The 14,508-nt window shown below is 41.8% G+C and overlaps 1 protein-coding gene across 1 annotated transcript; it reads right to left on the reverse strand.

Moving 5' to 3' along the window:
- Positions 1-7,115: 7,115 nt before the first annotated feature.
- On the reverse strand, positions 7,116-8,039 carry LOC113769330. The gene has a single exon (XM_027313788.1). The coding sequence runs from the start codon at positions 8,037-8,039 to the stop codon at positions 7,116-7,118; it is 924 nt and encodes a 307-aa protein (XP_027169589.1).
- Positions 8,040-14,508: the final 6,469 nt, after the last annotated feature.

The following is a 14,508-nucleotide window of genomic DNA, read 5'->3' on the forward strand; positions in this document are numbered from 1 at the left end:
TCTAATGGGTGTACATTGGGCACTCATTAAGATATATTTCAAATATCATATTTTTGAAAATGTAAAATTAATTAGAGAAAGTAAATAAATAAGATACATAAAATTAAATAGAAAAAGCATATAAATGTAAGAGAAAATAATAATTATATATATATACACACACACATGGTAAATTAGATGAATTTTAGATGTATTAATGAATGCCTAATGGACATATTGGGCATCTATTAGAAAAACCTAATAACTAAATATACTATGAAGGCTTTAATATTTTCGAAAATTTTGGGGGCGGCTGCCCTTGCCTCCCCTTGTGTGTATCATTGCTCTTTACATTCTTCAACTATGTTATACTAAGGATTTTTCAAGAATGCATGGATTTGTTAGTACACCTTAATTAAATTTCTCTTACCATGTGAATATCCATATTTACTACAACTATTGCAATTAGACACTTTCTAAAATTAGGTAGTTAACAATGCTCTTAACAAAAATAAACACTCTTAACGAGCACATGTTAGTCAAACTGTTATACTAATACTTTAAGTTGCATTAGGATGGAAGGATTTGGATTCACTGATGAATTTAAAACAATGAGATTTCAAATCCCAAGGAATCAAATCGCTTTGTTTGAGATTTTAAGGGAGGGATTCGAAAATTATTAGTTAACTTAGAGATTAAAAAATAATTTCTTAAGGACTTGAATGAAAATTGATAGAAGTGTGGAACCAATCATATATATATATATAATAAAGTCGTATTCTTATTTTTATCTCTTCATGTTTTCTCTTTCCTACGTGGCTTAACGAGACGGCAAGTAGTTTCCTAATAGGATTCTTAATAAATCATATATATATATATATATATATATATATATATAATAAAGTCTTATTCTCATCCTTATCCTTTTAGTTTGTCACTTTCCAACGTGACTTATCGACATAGCAAGTAGGTGCAACGCGCTCTATGAGTTAACCCCCTAATAACCTACGCTATTCTATCCCTCTTTTTTCTCTTGACTTTACAATTCTAGATAATCTTTCCATAATTATCTCTTCCATTCTCTCACCTTTTTTTTCCCTTAACCCTAATCGTCAAGCCTAAATTTCCAGGGGATTAGTATAAATAATTTTGAATTATGTTTTTAACTCTTTCTCATCTTCAACTCAAAAGTTCGAAATATCAATTCAAATATTAGATTATTTTTATCAGATTATCGCTATTGAAGATGCTCTACATTTTTACTCATATATATGGTTATCGATCTATTACTCATCACTTTATCAAGCAATGCAGATGTATACACTTTTCCACAATGTTTTTGGAAATTTTTTTTGCCCAATGCAAGGATCGGATTTGGAACTTCATTTTTATTCCCTTCAATGCAAGAACCGCATTTGGACTTTGTTTATGCTCGTTGTATATGGTCTGTAATTTCCTACACCTTTTTTATAGCTAGATCATTGAATTTGAATTTTCTAAGTCTTCAAAAGTTACAGTTTGGTTTTTATTTCTGGCAAGGTTTTGTAATTAATTTGTTATTTCAATTTATGGATTCACTCTTCAATTCAAGTAGAACACATATTGTTTTTTGGTTAGTGATTTAAAAGTGGCCTTTTAAACTATGTGTTTTCACACGATTTTTTAATTGCCTTTGACAATTTATTAATTGTCTTCAACAACGTATTAATTTTTTTTATTTTCTAGGTTTCTGGGGTAAAAAAAATTTTGTGCAGTTTTCAATGTTTTTTTTTTAGACTTTGATAGAAAACTTCTAAAGAACAAGAAAGTGTCATTGATTACATAAATGGCAAGGCATCAAGTTCATTGTCATACAGCAGTTCACGTCATGCAATATATATCAGATTATTTAAATTTTTTATGTTTTTGACTTAATAGCAAAATACATCTTATGTTTTCGTTTTGGTTTCTATTAGCCATGAACAGATTTAGAAGGTTGCTATGTTCCTGTGACTTTTTTTTTTTTTTTTTAAAGAAACGTTATTTTATTTATTCAAAAGTAAAAATTACAAAAATGCGCCCTGCGCAGTTTAAGGCCTAATATATGGCATCTCTAGCTGATCTATCCTAAGGAGAGTTTTAATCTTGCGTGGAAATGACTCTTCTCCAGTGTATACCACACCGTGCCCCAGCTGCAATGCGGCTAAAGCATCCGCTACCATATTGGCTTGTCGAAAGACGTGGCTAAGATCGGCCCCCAGTTCTGATAACAATCCACGTATCCTCCTTAACACGTTACACAGCGGCCAACGAGCCAAAGCTCCTGTCGTGATCATCCGGACGAGCGCCTCCGAATCGTTCTCTGCCTTAACACCTGTTACTTGCCACTCCTGACAATACACCAGCCCAGTCAATAGCGCCAGTGCCTCGGCTTGAACAACACTAACCTCCCCAAACTCCTTGTAAAACGCAAAAATCACCTTACCCTCGCTTGATCTGACCACACCACCACCGAACGCCGCCCCAATTGCATTAACCCTAGCATCAGTGTTCAGTTTATGACACGGCGTAGCGGGCTTGACCCACGCCACCAGTGATGGTCGGCGCACCGTCCCTTCTCCGCGTAGCCCCCTAGCCCAGATGCAATCCCCGTCTCCCCGAAATGACCTTCCTAGTTTCCGCCCTCTCCCCAAGAGGGCAATGAAGTCCCCAACCTGCCAAATAATGACCTCCGCGCTCATCCTGGCATCGTCGAAACGTGCCTGATTCCTCGCTCGCCAAATAAACCACAGGACCACAATAGGAACAATTACCCGTATATGATTCTCCCTCACCCACCGGTGAGACAGGATCCACGTCATTAGCATAGAAGATATCCCATGGGCCTCTCTCCGCACAATTCCGAACTGGTTGCCAAAATGATCCCAAACGTCAGAGGCCACTGGATCGTTTACAAAAAGGTGCGCAGCCGTTTCGCGCGCCCCTTCGCAGCAAGAGCATCTCGACCCCAAGCTGACCCCCTTCCCCTGCAACTGTATATCTAAAGGAATCCACTTCCGCAACAGACGCCAGACAAGAAAGGACATCTTCTTGGGTATTACTGCACTCCAAATACACTGGCTCACTAGAGAGGAGTTCCTTTTATGGCGGAGATCATCCACTGCTGTTGCCACCGTAAATTCCCCAGAAGCCGACCCCTCCCAAACCATTTGATCCTGCAAATCAGGATAGATTTGCTGTTGCACAACCATTGCCACGTATGGCTCGGGAAGCCATTGTCGGAGGCGCGTGACGTCCCAGGCCCCCTGTAAGTACAGCTCGCCCACAAGTACGCACGGCGGGTTCGCGACCTCCAGAAGGTTTGCCAACGGCAAATCGGTGCACCATCGATCCTGCCAAAAATCCACTAGACCCTCGCCCAAACACCATCGAATCCTACTCTCAGCAAACTTTCGAATTTCCAGCAAACGCCTCCATGACGCAGGTGGGCGCTCGACCTTAGCTAGTGCCGGATGGCCACCCTTAATGTATTTGTAATGCATGAATTCCGCCCATGCCGAGTCTTTCTTCCGAAGCTTCCACCATAACTTGCAAGCAAATGCCTTTAGTACAACATCGAATGACCGAAAGCCCAAACCTCCTTCTCCCACTGGAAAGCAGACTTTCTCCCAGGCTGCCCAGTGCACTCGCTTTTCAGTCGTGGAGTGATCCCATAGAAATGCGTTGCAGATTCTTCCCAGCGCAACAATGACCGCTTTAGGGGGCCGCAGCACTTGGAGCAAATGTAGCGGAATTGAATTAAGCACATGGCGGATAAGGGTTATTTTTCCCCCCATGGAGAGGAGCTTAGAGCTCCAGTGGAAGAGTCTCTATCTAAGTTTTGCTAGAAGCCCATCAAAGATTACACAACTGATTCTGCCCTTCACCAATGGTACCCCTAGGTATCTGATAGGCAAACTAAGCTCACGAAAGCCAAGAATGGACTGTACCAGCGCAAACTGCTCTGCTGACGTCCCAGACGCGGGAGTGAATGAACTCTTACCAATATTTACTTTCTGACCTGACCAAATTTGGTATTGTTCCAAGAAAGACTTAATCGCGGTCAGAGCGTCAGAAGAGCACCGTGTGAAGATTAGGATATCATCTGCAAAGGCCAAATAAGGTACTCGCGATCCAGCCGATATAAAGAACCTACTCTCCTTAGCTAGGAAAAGGTTGTGAATCCCCCGACCTAAAAACTCAGCCACAAATAAGAAAAGGGCAGGCGATAGAGGATCCCCCTGCCGTACCCCCTGAGACGATTTGAAATACCCTGTCGGCTCGCCGTTGACCAATACCGAAAACCATGAATTTGAGAAAGTCCTGAAGCACAAGTCAACCACCTGTTCATTCAATCCAAATTGTCGAAGCATGAAGAGCAAGAAAGGCCACTCCACCCGGTCATATGCCTTTTCCATGTCCAATTTGAGCAGCAGGTTTGGCTCCTTCAGCCGCCTATCCAAGTCTAGTGCCAGCTCTTGAGCTAACAAAATGTTGTCAGCAATACCCCGTCCTGGAATGAAACCTGTCTGCCACGGCGAAATGATCGACAGGAGCACGTTATTAAGTCTGACCACCAAGAGCTTTGATATAATTTTGGAGCTCACATTGCATAGACTAATCGGCCTGAAATCGTGCCAGTGACAGGCTCCCTCCACTTTGGGAATTAGTACCAAAAGTGAACTCGACCAACCCCTTGGTTGGCCGACCCCCCGAAAGAAATCCTGGACCACAGCCACCAAGTCATCCTGAATGATCTGCCTACACGTTTGGTAGAAATCCACTCCGAAACCGTCCGGGCCTGGAGCGCTGTTTACCTCCATTGAGAAAACCACATCCCGGACTTCCTTCGCTGACGGTATCTCCATTAACTTATCGTTACACGCACCATCCACCTTAGGCACCTCAAAAGGAAGAGCAGGGAACCTTCCCCTAAAGGCCGACTCCGAGGTAAATAAGCTGGCGAAGAAATCCGTCGCAGATTCCTTAATCTGTTGCCCAGTGGCACACCAACGACCCTCCGCATCCTTTATCCTAGAAATAAAATTGGAGCTCCTTCGCTGACGGACCACTGAGTGGAAAAAAGCCGTGTTAGCATCTCCCTCGCAAAGCCACTTAACGGCCGATTTTTGTCTCCAAAACTCACACTCGATGGCCAACTCCCTAGTATATGCCGCTCTAGCCTCACTGAGAAGGGTCCTACTGGTGGCGTCCCGACTCCTATCATAGTCCTCTGCGCACTTTTTGTAATTGCCCTCTGCCTCCTTAACTCGGGAGGAAATGTCCCTAAATGTCTCTCGATTCCATTGTCGCAACCTTTTCTTCACCTGGATTAGTTTCCTAAAAAACCGTGCCATACCTACCCCTGGTACAACCGTCTCCCAAGCCGTATTAACCACTGCTAGAAAGTGCGGGTGACGGGCCCAAACGTTGAGGAATTTGAAGGACGAATAGCGAGTGCCCGAATCCGGGGCACACTTGACCAGTAACGGGGTGTGGTCAGAGCGCCCCCTGGGCAGGTGCGAGAGCCTAGACACCGGGTAAACCGACAACCATCTACCGTTGATCAATGCGCGATCCAGTCTTTGCCACAGTGTTCCATTTGTCCAGGTGAAAGGCAGGCCGTCAAAATCCATTGCAGACATTCCACAGCGAAACATTGAATTGTTAAATTCCTCCATATTACGTACGTTGGGTGGGGATCCCCCAGTTCTCTCGTCAGCTGAGGCGACCACGTTGAAATCCCCAAGCACCATCCACGGGTGGCTCATTGGTTCCCCTATCCCTTCCAGAGCCTCCCAGAGCGGGCGCCTCGCCACTCTGGTGCACTTGGCATAGACAAATGACACACAGAAAGCAACGCCGGACCCAAATGACGTCATCACATGGACCACTTGTTCCGCACTTTCAACACAGTTTATAGTTAATCCTAGATCCCAGAGTAACCAAATTTTTCCATTTATAAAGCTGGCTGCGTATTCAAATTTAAGCCTACGTCGTACAATATCCAATTGATCAATACCCGACATAGGTTCCAAAAGGGCAAGGAGACGAACTGAATTATCCCGACAAATTTTTCCTAGATACCGAAGGGAGTCCGCACGGGAGGCTCCCCGAATGTTCCAACATAACATGCTAATGGGATTGAGCATTAGAACGCAATGAGTATAAAGCTTGAGTACCTGGCCCTTCCTGTGTCTGAGGCTCACCCTTGCGCGGCCGGCCACGACGCCTCCTACCGATGTTCTGTTTTTCCTTTGCCGGCTCAGTCTCGCCACCTTCTCCACCTTGTCCTTCTCCGCCCTTTGCCTGTAGGGGTTTCCATCTAAGGCTCAGCTCTTTGTGTGATTCCAAAAGCTGTTGCTTGGTGATGCCCACCGGCACTAGGTTGTCCGCAGACAACCTACGTGGCATGTCCCGTCTTCTTAAGTATCGCGGAGACTCCCGTAGTGAGTCCGACATACTTCCCTCTTCGTTCTCCCCGTCCAAGTTCTGGAGGGCCATGAACCGGTTCATCCCCGTTTCGCCGTTGGTCCTGTCTGTCCCCTCGGGGCCTTCACCAGGGCAACGCAAATCTAACACCAAGGCGTCAATGTGCGCAAGTGCTGCCCCTGTCGTTCCCTGTTGCGTGTCAAGAGCCGTCACCACCGCCTCCCCCGTCAGCCCCCTGGTGCCATCTCCAGAGATCACGTCTGCACTGCCGGCACCATCTGTTATCTGCTGATCTGTTAGGTGGCCGGATGACACAACTTCAGACACCACCACACGTTGCCTGCCGTTGGAGGCTTGCTGAAGATCTGCCCAAGCTACAGAATCGACAGTGGTAGCCAGCACCAAGTTTCTGTCTCCCTCCAGGAGTGGGTCTGCTTGCATGGCCGGCTCCGTCTCGTCAGCGCCTCCCAGCATCCCACTGGTGCCATCTCCAGAGATCCCGTCTGCACCACCGGCACCATCTGTTGTCTGCTGATCAATCAGGTGATCGAATGACACCTCCTCAGCCACCACCACTCGTTTGGAAGCCTGCTGAAGGTCTGCCCAAGCTACAGAATCGGCAGTGGTAGCCAGCACCCAGTTTCTATCTCCCTCCAGGAGTGGGTCTGCCTGCATGGCCGGCTCCGTCACGTCAGCGCCCCCCAGCATCCCACTGGTCTCACCTCCATCTTTCCCGTCAGCACTACCGACTCCATCCTTCGATGGTGTAACGCTAATGCCCCCCGTGCCCATGGGCTTTGGAGCGCAGGATTTTGCTGCGGTTGGACAAGCAGACGTGCTTGCGGCGGCCTTTGTGCTGGACGCAGGGCTGGATGTTTCCGAAAGCATTGCTCGGTCGCGTGGCCGAATATGGTGCAGTAAGAGCAGTACTCCGGCAAGTTCTCCATCTCCACTAGTTGCCAGAAACCAAACTCCTCATCTCCAATTCTTACCCGTTTCACCGGCGGTGCCGTAATGTTAATTTCCACCAGTACCCGCGCCACCGAGGGGCGCCGGAGATCGCAGGTTGCGGCATCAACCCTGAGTGGTCGACCTAGAGTTGCAGCTAGCCGCATCAGCTGATTTTTCTGGAAAAAGGGCAGCGGCAAGTCTGGGAAGGCGACCCACACCGGAGCCACCGCCAGTTCCTGATTCGCTTTGAAATCCATAGACCACTTGGAGATTGCCATGGGAGAACTACAGACATACCAAATCCGGCGAGCGAACAAATAGACGTAGTCTTCTTCCAGCGCTGGTCGAATCAGTACGTGCCTCGAATCCAAAAGGCCCGCAGCGCAGTCCCCTTTGAGACCGAGCGACGTGAGGAATTTCCTGATGACATCCATGGCGGGTCTGGTGTATGAAAATCTCCCCACCAACGCGTTCTTAAACGGCGCCGACAACTGCTCAATCTCCTGTCTCGACAGCCGGAGTGTAGGCTCTCCTCTGAAGGAGGAGACCTCCCCCAACGCTGCTGGTTCTCTCCCATTTGACGCCTCTAAAACCACCGACGCGTAGGAAAGCTGCGGACCTCCATCAGGAGGTTTTTCCGACGGCCCCCAAGCCGCCATGCGTGAACCCCTGAGAAACCCCAGCGAAAGCTTCGGAGCAGCAGATAACACTTTGGATCTGATTCTTATCTTTTATTAATATTTCATTCGGTTTCTGTTCTTTTCACATTAACCTTTAAGCCATTTATATTAAGTACAAAAATTGATGTTTTGGTAACGGGTTGGCCATTCTTTTGTTTACAGAAGATCAGCCAAGATTTGATCTTCCCTATTTTCAAGTTTTTGAATGTCATCATATTGTCGATTTTTTTTTTGCATTTCGAATTATTAACCACTGAATTAAATGTTTAAATTTACATTATAAGACTATTTTTGAATAACAATGTATTTAAGAAAGGTTATAATTGATTATACAATAAGTTTGTATTTTATGAAATATTTTTATGAACTACACCAAATAATTTATCCTTTTTAGACAATTTCCATTCAACGAATGGGTACAAAACTAGCTCATACATAGAAATAGACATCCTGGGAGACCAAATTAAGAACCAGGAAAATCTTCAGGCAGAAATTTTGTTAACGTATACTTGAACTATAGCAAATTTTCAGTTCAAGTCCTCGGGTCTATATCAGTGGTGTGTTCACACTGCCGCCAACAACCATTTCCCTTGGTGATTTTTATATGATAAAACTAGGAGGGGAATGCCTGCGCATCGCGCGGGTGTTTGGTGCTTGTAGTTAAAGAAGATTTTATAGCAATTCAAGCGAATATCAAAAAACTCACGCACATTGAGTAACAATATGAAGTAACAAAATATCTAATGTATACTGGAAGATGGAAAAGAAAATTATGCATGCTATCTTGCTCAGTTCATAGATTTTGAAACAAACACTTGTATATGAGCTTTTCATTAACAAGACTAAATAAACTTTAAACAGATACCCAAATGATTAATGGCAATAAACAAAGTGTTTATCCACTTAAAGATGCATCTACACAACATTCTTGTTGATGAAAGTAGCCAACTTTTTTAGCAACGACAAAGCCTAGCCTCAAAAGGTTTGGTTCCATCCGAGAATTCAGCAATGGATCATCAGCCCCCATAGATTTTGGGTGAACATAATGCCAAATGCCCTTAACATAGGCCTTTACCTGTAATTTCATTAACTCGATACTAATTAGATCTTTCCCCCAAAAATAAGGACAATTGAGAAAAATCACATCAAGATCGAAGCCGTCTAGTATCTCCAGCCAAACCCTTGATGCCATGTTATGTGCTAAATTGCCACCAGCACTATCCCCACCAAAAAACACCCTATCAAAGCTAGCATAATCCCTAAGCCATACCTCAGGACCCTCGCCATTTGAATGAGGGGCAACCCATTTGACTGCAATCTAAGAATCTTCATAAGCAATAGGCAAAGGATGCTCGGAGGCGAGCCAATAGTTAATTGAAACTGCTACAACACCAGCTTTTGCAACTACTACATTAAGATGCGCGTGATAGTAGGAGAGAAGGCAGATTTGATCAAAAAGCCTCCACCATGTAAGTAGACCAAAAGAGGAAGTTTTGTATCTCCAAACCTATTCCAACAAAACCACATCATTTAAATTGTATAGAACAACCAACTTTGTGGGGAAACAATAATATCAACATTAAATTGCGCTAACGGAGTATCCAAATTTGGAATGAAAGCATTTAGCTAACAATAGAAATTACGATTTTACAAAGCAAATCATACCATTAAAAAAAAGAATGAAACCTCACCTCAAGTTGAACCACCAAGAATAACTGCACCAGAGAACCATATTGAAATCCAGAGTATAATGGCAATACAAATAAGTATTTATCGGAAGACGAAAGGAACATAACGGAAGAATGTGAAGGGCAGACATTTGAAGAATTGAAGTTGAAACTAATGTTCAATCACAAATTCCTTAATAAACCACAAGTTATAATAGCAAAGTAACAGTAATAATTGATACAAACCAAAATGAATGTATCTGCTAGGACATTTAAGTAATTACACTAATAAAGAAGCTATTATGGGTTGTACCCATTGTAGAAAAAATGATCAAATAATCTCACATTCCCAAACTACCCTTGAACAAATCATCACTGCATCTTTTAGAATACAAGGACATTTCAGTAAACACAATAATACACATGCTATCTAAAGTAGTACCCAATACTATAACTACACTCAAAACAACCTCACAATCCCAAAATACCCCTACTCTTGCGGTTGAAATTCAAAGCAATTCTTTGACCCAAACTCATTCTTATATAGTATAAGGATACATCATTTGGCAACTTTTCCAATCCGATATCTGATTCTACCTTAAAAAAAAAAGAGAACGCAAGCGACTGGATAGCCATCAAACGACAAAATTTCAATTAACAATTGCACAAGAAATATATCTGAAACAATTATTGTAACAAGATAAACATGAATGGGGAGCCAATCAATCCCAAATTTCAGTTAACAATTGAGAAAATTGTATTCAACATTCACTTCCTGCCAACCAATGAATTTCAAATTACAATTTATCCAAACAAAATTGGTAACTGGAGCAAAGGGTTGATGATGCTTTTGTGTGTTTGTTGTTTGACTTTTGTGTGTATAGAAAGGAAGAGATTTTTTTTTCTGAGAATAGGAAGAGAACTGAAGAAAGAAGAATTTTGCAGAATAGCAGGATATTGACATCTCTACCCGTATGACACTTCAAAACTCTCCATACTTGGGTAGATCTGATCTACTAGATTTAGTGGTCCGAATTTTGCCAGATTTTCATTTTGTATTTAATGTTTGAACTAATGAGATGGTGTGGCAAATTTTAAACCACTCGATCTATGTGTGGAGATATAGACCAAGTTCATCCAAGTTTTTGCCCTGATCCAATACTAGGATTACACGTATTAACAGTATCAAGAATTTATACGAGTAGCCTTTTTTATTTTTCTTTATCTTTTGGGAGTAGTACAATATAGATCAGGGGCCCGAACGGTTGTCAGAAAAATTATTTGGGCTAATTTTATTTTATTTTCACAAGATGTAACTCACTTTATTTAGGATGTAAACATATAACAAAAATTTATGCGTCCACACATGTTAAAATCAATGTACAAGATGTGATTTGGATTTTACATTTTTTTTAGCCAAATTATGGCCATCAACCTTTCCGGACAGTTGCAAATTCTAGTACTATATACTATCATTTACAGTTTATGTGAGACCTCGAAAATTTACTTGTCTTTATAACCTTTATGTGAACTCACTTACCTTTGATTCTTAGTTGTTTCAATGGTTGAATTTGAGCCAAGGAAGTGAATTTTGTTAAGAAAAGAGTTCATAATCTCAAGTTGTTAGACAATCTAGAAATTTTAGCAGGAGCCTCTCCACAGATTTGGGAAATTCGTTATAGCTTCGTATAGGAAAGTCGGAATTGAGTTCCGTTTGTTGCGTTTGAAACTAAACTCATAGAGCTTCCTATGATATAAAATTCAGAGTTTGATTCAATCTCTATAAATTCCAGAAAATTGGCAAAGTTGACTGAAAATTCTATCCTGCACAAGTAAACATAGGAATGTTGTAGTAGTTTATGGCTCAATTTGGACTAACTTATGAGCTGAATTTCTTTGGGGTGTCTTTCAAAGATTATTAGTGTGTTAAGTCTAGTTTTTAATAGGTCAAGTTGTATGAATGTTTGACATTTATACCTCAAGTTATGATTTTTCTACAGGAAGGGCATAAGTTAGGATTTTTTGTGCACACTAGGGTTTTTGGTGTGCCTTTGGTGTATTTTGGGAGTGTGATCACTTGGTGAGGTGTGTGTACTAAATTTGGTGGTTAAAAGTGAGTTTTAAAAAAGAAAAAAAAGTGTATGATTAGAAGTGATAATAATAAATTAGTGAACTATAAGTAAAAACACAAGTACGTGCGAGTTAAGGAAAATAGGCTTGAACCGACGTGCACCGTTTTCTACCGACTGAGTACCCCACTTGACCGCTACTTTCTTGCCATAATCCTCTTGGTTTTATTTCAGCTAATCAGCACCTAATTAACCCTTAAAGCAGCCGAAATATTTGACCTAAAAATAAGAGGAAAAAGAAACCAAAAACAAGAGAAAATTTGGTGGTGCCAAGTGTTGGACATTTGTGGAACTTTTGACCAAAACTTTCTTATCATTTAATTCATCTTTCATGTCTTAAAACCAAACAAAACAAACTTAAGAGTAGGAGAGAGAGAGAACCGTGACCTAGGGGGGAAAATAAAGAGGAAAAAAATCTATCCAAGGTCTTGACCAAGACCCTTTGACCAAGCCTTTCTTAGTCTTCATTTGACCAAGCCTTTCTTAGTCTTCATCTGGTACACATTGAACCCAACCATTTCATTTTCTTGCAAGCTTGGCCAAGAGAGAGAGGAAAGGAAGAGAGAAAAATTCTACCCTGACTTCCTTGCTTGATTTGTGAAAAAAATCCAAACACTAACTCAAATCCATACCGATTAATCTTAAGTTAAGCTTGGAGAGAAGACCTTGGTGGAGTTTTTGGAGGAATAAAACTCTTGTTTGCTTGAGGTTTGAGGTAAGTTTCTAGAAAACATCTCTTTTATTTGTCTCTTGAGATTCATTCAAGATAAGTTATGATTGAAGCTAAAAGAAGCATGGTTATGAATGATTTTATGGTTTTGGTTAAGGTAGCATATAATTTCCAGCTTTAATGTTCAATTTGCAGCCTTGATATGCATTTTTCAGCCATGAGATGACCTTGATAGTTTTGATATGAGATGGTTTAACTTTGATGTGAATTTTAAGCTTTGGTATATGGTTTTCCAGTTTTGGTTGAAATTTTCAGCTTTAGTTCTAAAATTCCAACTTTACTAGAGAAATTTCCAGCATTGATAGTGGAAGCTGCCCTGTTTCTGACCTGTATGATTCGTCCATGTTAGAGGCCGAATCAGGTCTAGGTTAAAACATGAAAGTTGTAGGGAATGGAGTTATATAGCTGCCTGTAAAATTTCAACTCAATCGGAGTACTTAGCATGTAAAATGACAAAATTACCCCTGAATACCAAATGCACTGTTTCGTGAACAGTTTTTTGTTTTCACTGAGATTGCACATTTTGACCTTGAAAATGAACGAATTGGTTGTCGATCTTCATAAGACTTGTAGTTCTGTGCCTTAGCTTTGAAACGGTATAAAGTGTACCCCAAACAGATAGGCGTAGCTTCAGTTGTGACCGAAACGCCAAGAGACGTCAAACCTGCTGTTTTGTTATTTGTCCTTAAACTTGGTTTCCGGTCGCATTACTAGTATTGTTTTGTAATTGAATGACATTAAACCTAGTTGAAGGGCTATTGTGGTAACATTGCTTATGTGTGACTTTGGGGCTAATTTGAGGAAAACAATGAAGCCATAAATGGCTGGAAAATAGCTAAATACAAAGGACATGCCGCCCAAATTTTCACTTGAGAACTAGACGTGTGTACTTGTGGTTCGAGCGAAGAGTTGAGGTTGAGTTGAACTTGATTTGTCTAGGCTATTCGAGTCCTCTTTCGTAGAGATATATAAGCTGGAATTTAGCCGAAACTCGTACCCTTGGAAAGATAAAAGTAGCACCCAATAGAAATACGTTTTCTTCGTCTCTTTGACTCAAATGAGAATTCCAAAGTTTTAATCTCTTTCTTACCAAAACTAAAAGAGCGAGCATGAGTTTTCTAGGGTGTGATAAGTAATATGAATATTACCAAAATGAGTTTCAGTTACTTAATTTTCGTTAAACGAAACGCTTAAGTCTCGAACCTTAGTTAATTTCAAAGCTCTTAAATGATGTTTTATCGCAAATTTGGACTCCAACAAAGGAGTTACACCTGAGCGTGATTTTGACAAGCACTAAATCTTTGGTGAGTACTTCCAAATACATGATTGAACTTGATATTTGATTTACCAACGTGATCAGATAAGATTTGCCTGGTTTGGTCGGACAAGTGTGTACTTTATCGCACTTGACCTAATTCAACTAAATATTTGATATCTCATTCATGCTTGTACAAGTGACTTGATTTGCATTGACCTGTACTTGTATTTGTACTTGTGCTTGACTTGTAAGTGCTGAGTGGCAGTATGTACCACACTCGATACAAGTGGGAGGTACCTCTCATTCCCGTCTCCGTACTTTTCTCTTGACTAAGTCGATTGGTCATCGACTATAGTGACTACTTGGGAACCCAAACCTCACTGGTTAGTTAAACGAGTCGAGCCGGCAAGGGGTTGATCGATTAGATAACGAACCATGGGTATCTAGTGTTGTCGAGTGGAGTGTTATCTCCTCGACTAATCGGTATACTCAAGTATTACCGCCAGTGTTTAGTTGGTGTTCGGGCCCGGTAAGGGGATTAAATGGTGGACGGGTTGGTATGAAACGAAATACTACTGGACTGGTTACGTTCCTCGAAAGTTGACGGAGTGTCAACTAATACTTGATCAAGTTCTGGTGAAGTAACGAGAAATTGGCTCTTGAG

The sequence above is a fragment of the Coffea eugenioides genome, chromosome 4 (assembly GCF_003713205.1).
Source record: "Coffea eugenioides isolate CCC68of chromosome 4, Ceug_1.0, whole genome shotgun sequence".
NCBI classification, from domain to species: Eukaryota; Viridiplantae; Streptophyta; class Magnoliopsida; order Gentianales; family Rubiaceae; genus Coffea; species Coffea eugenioides.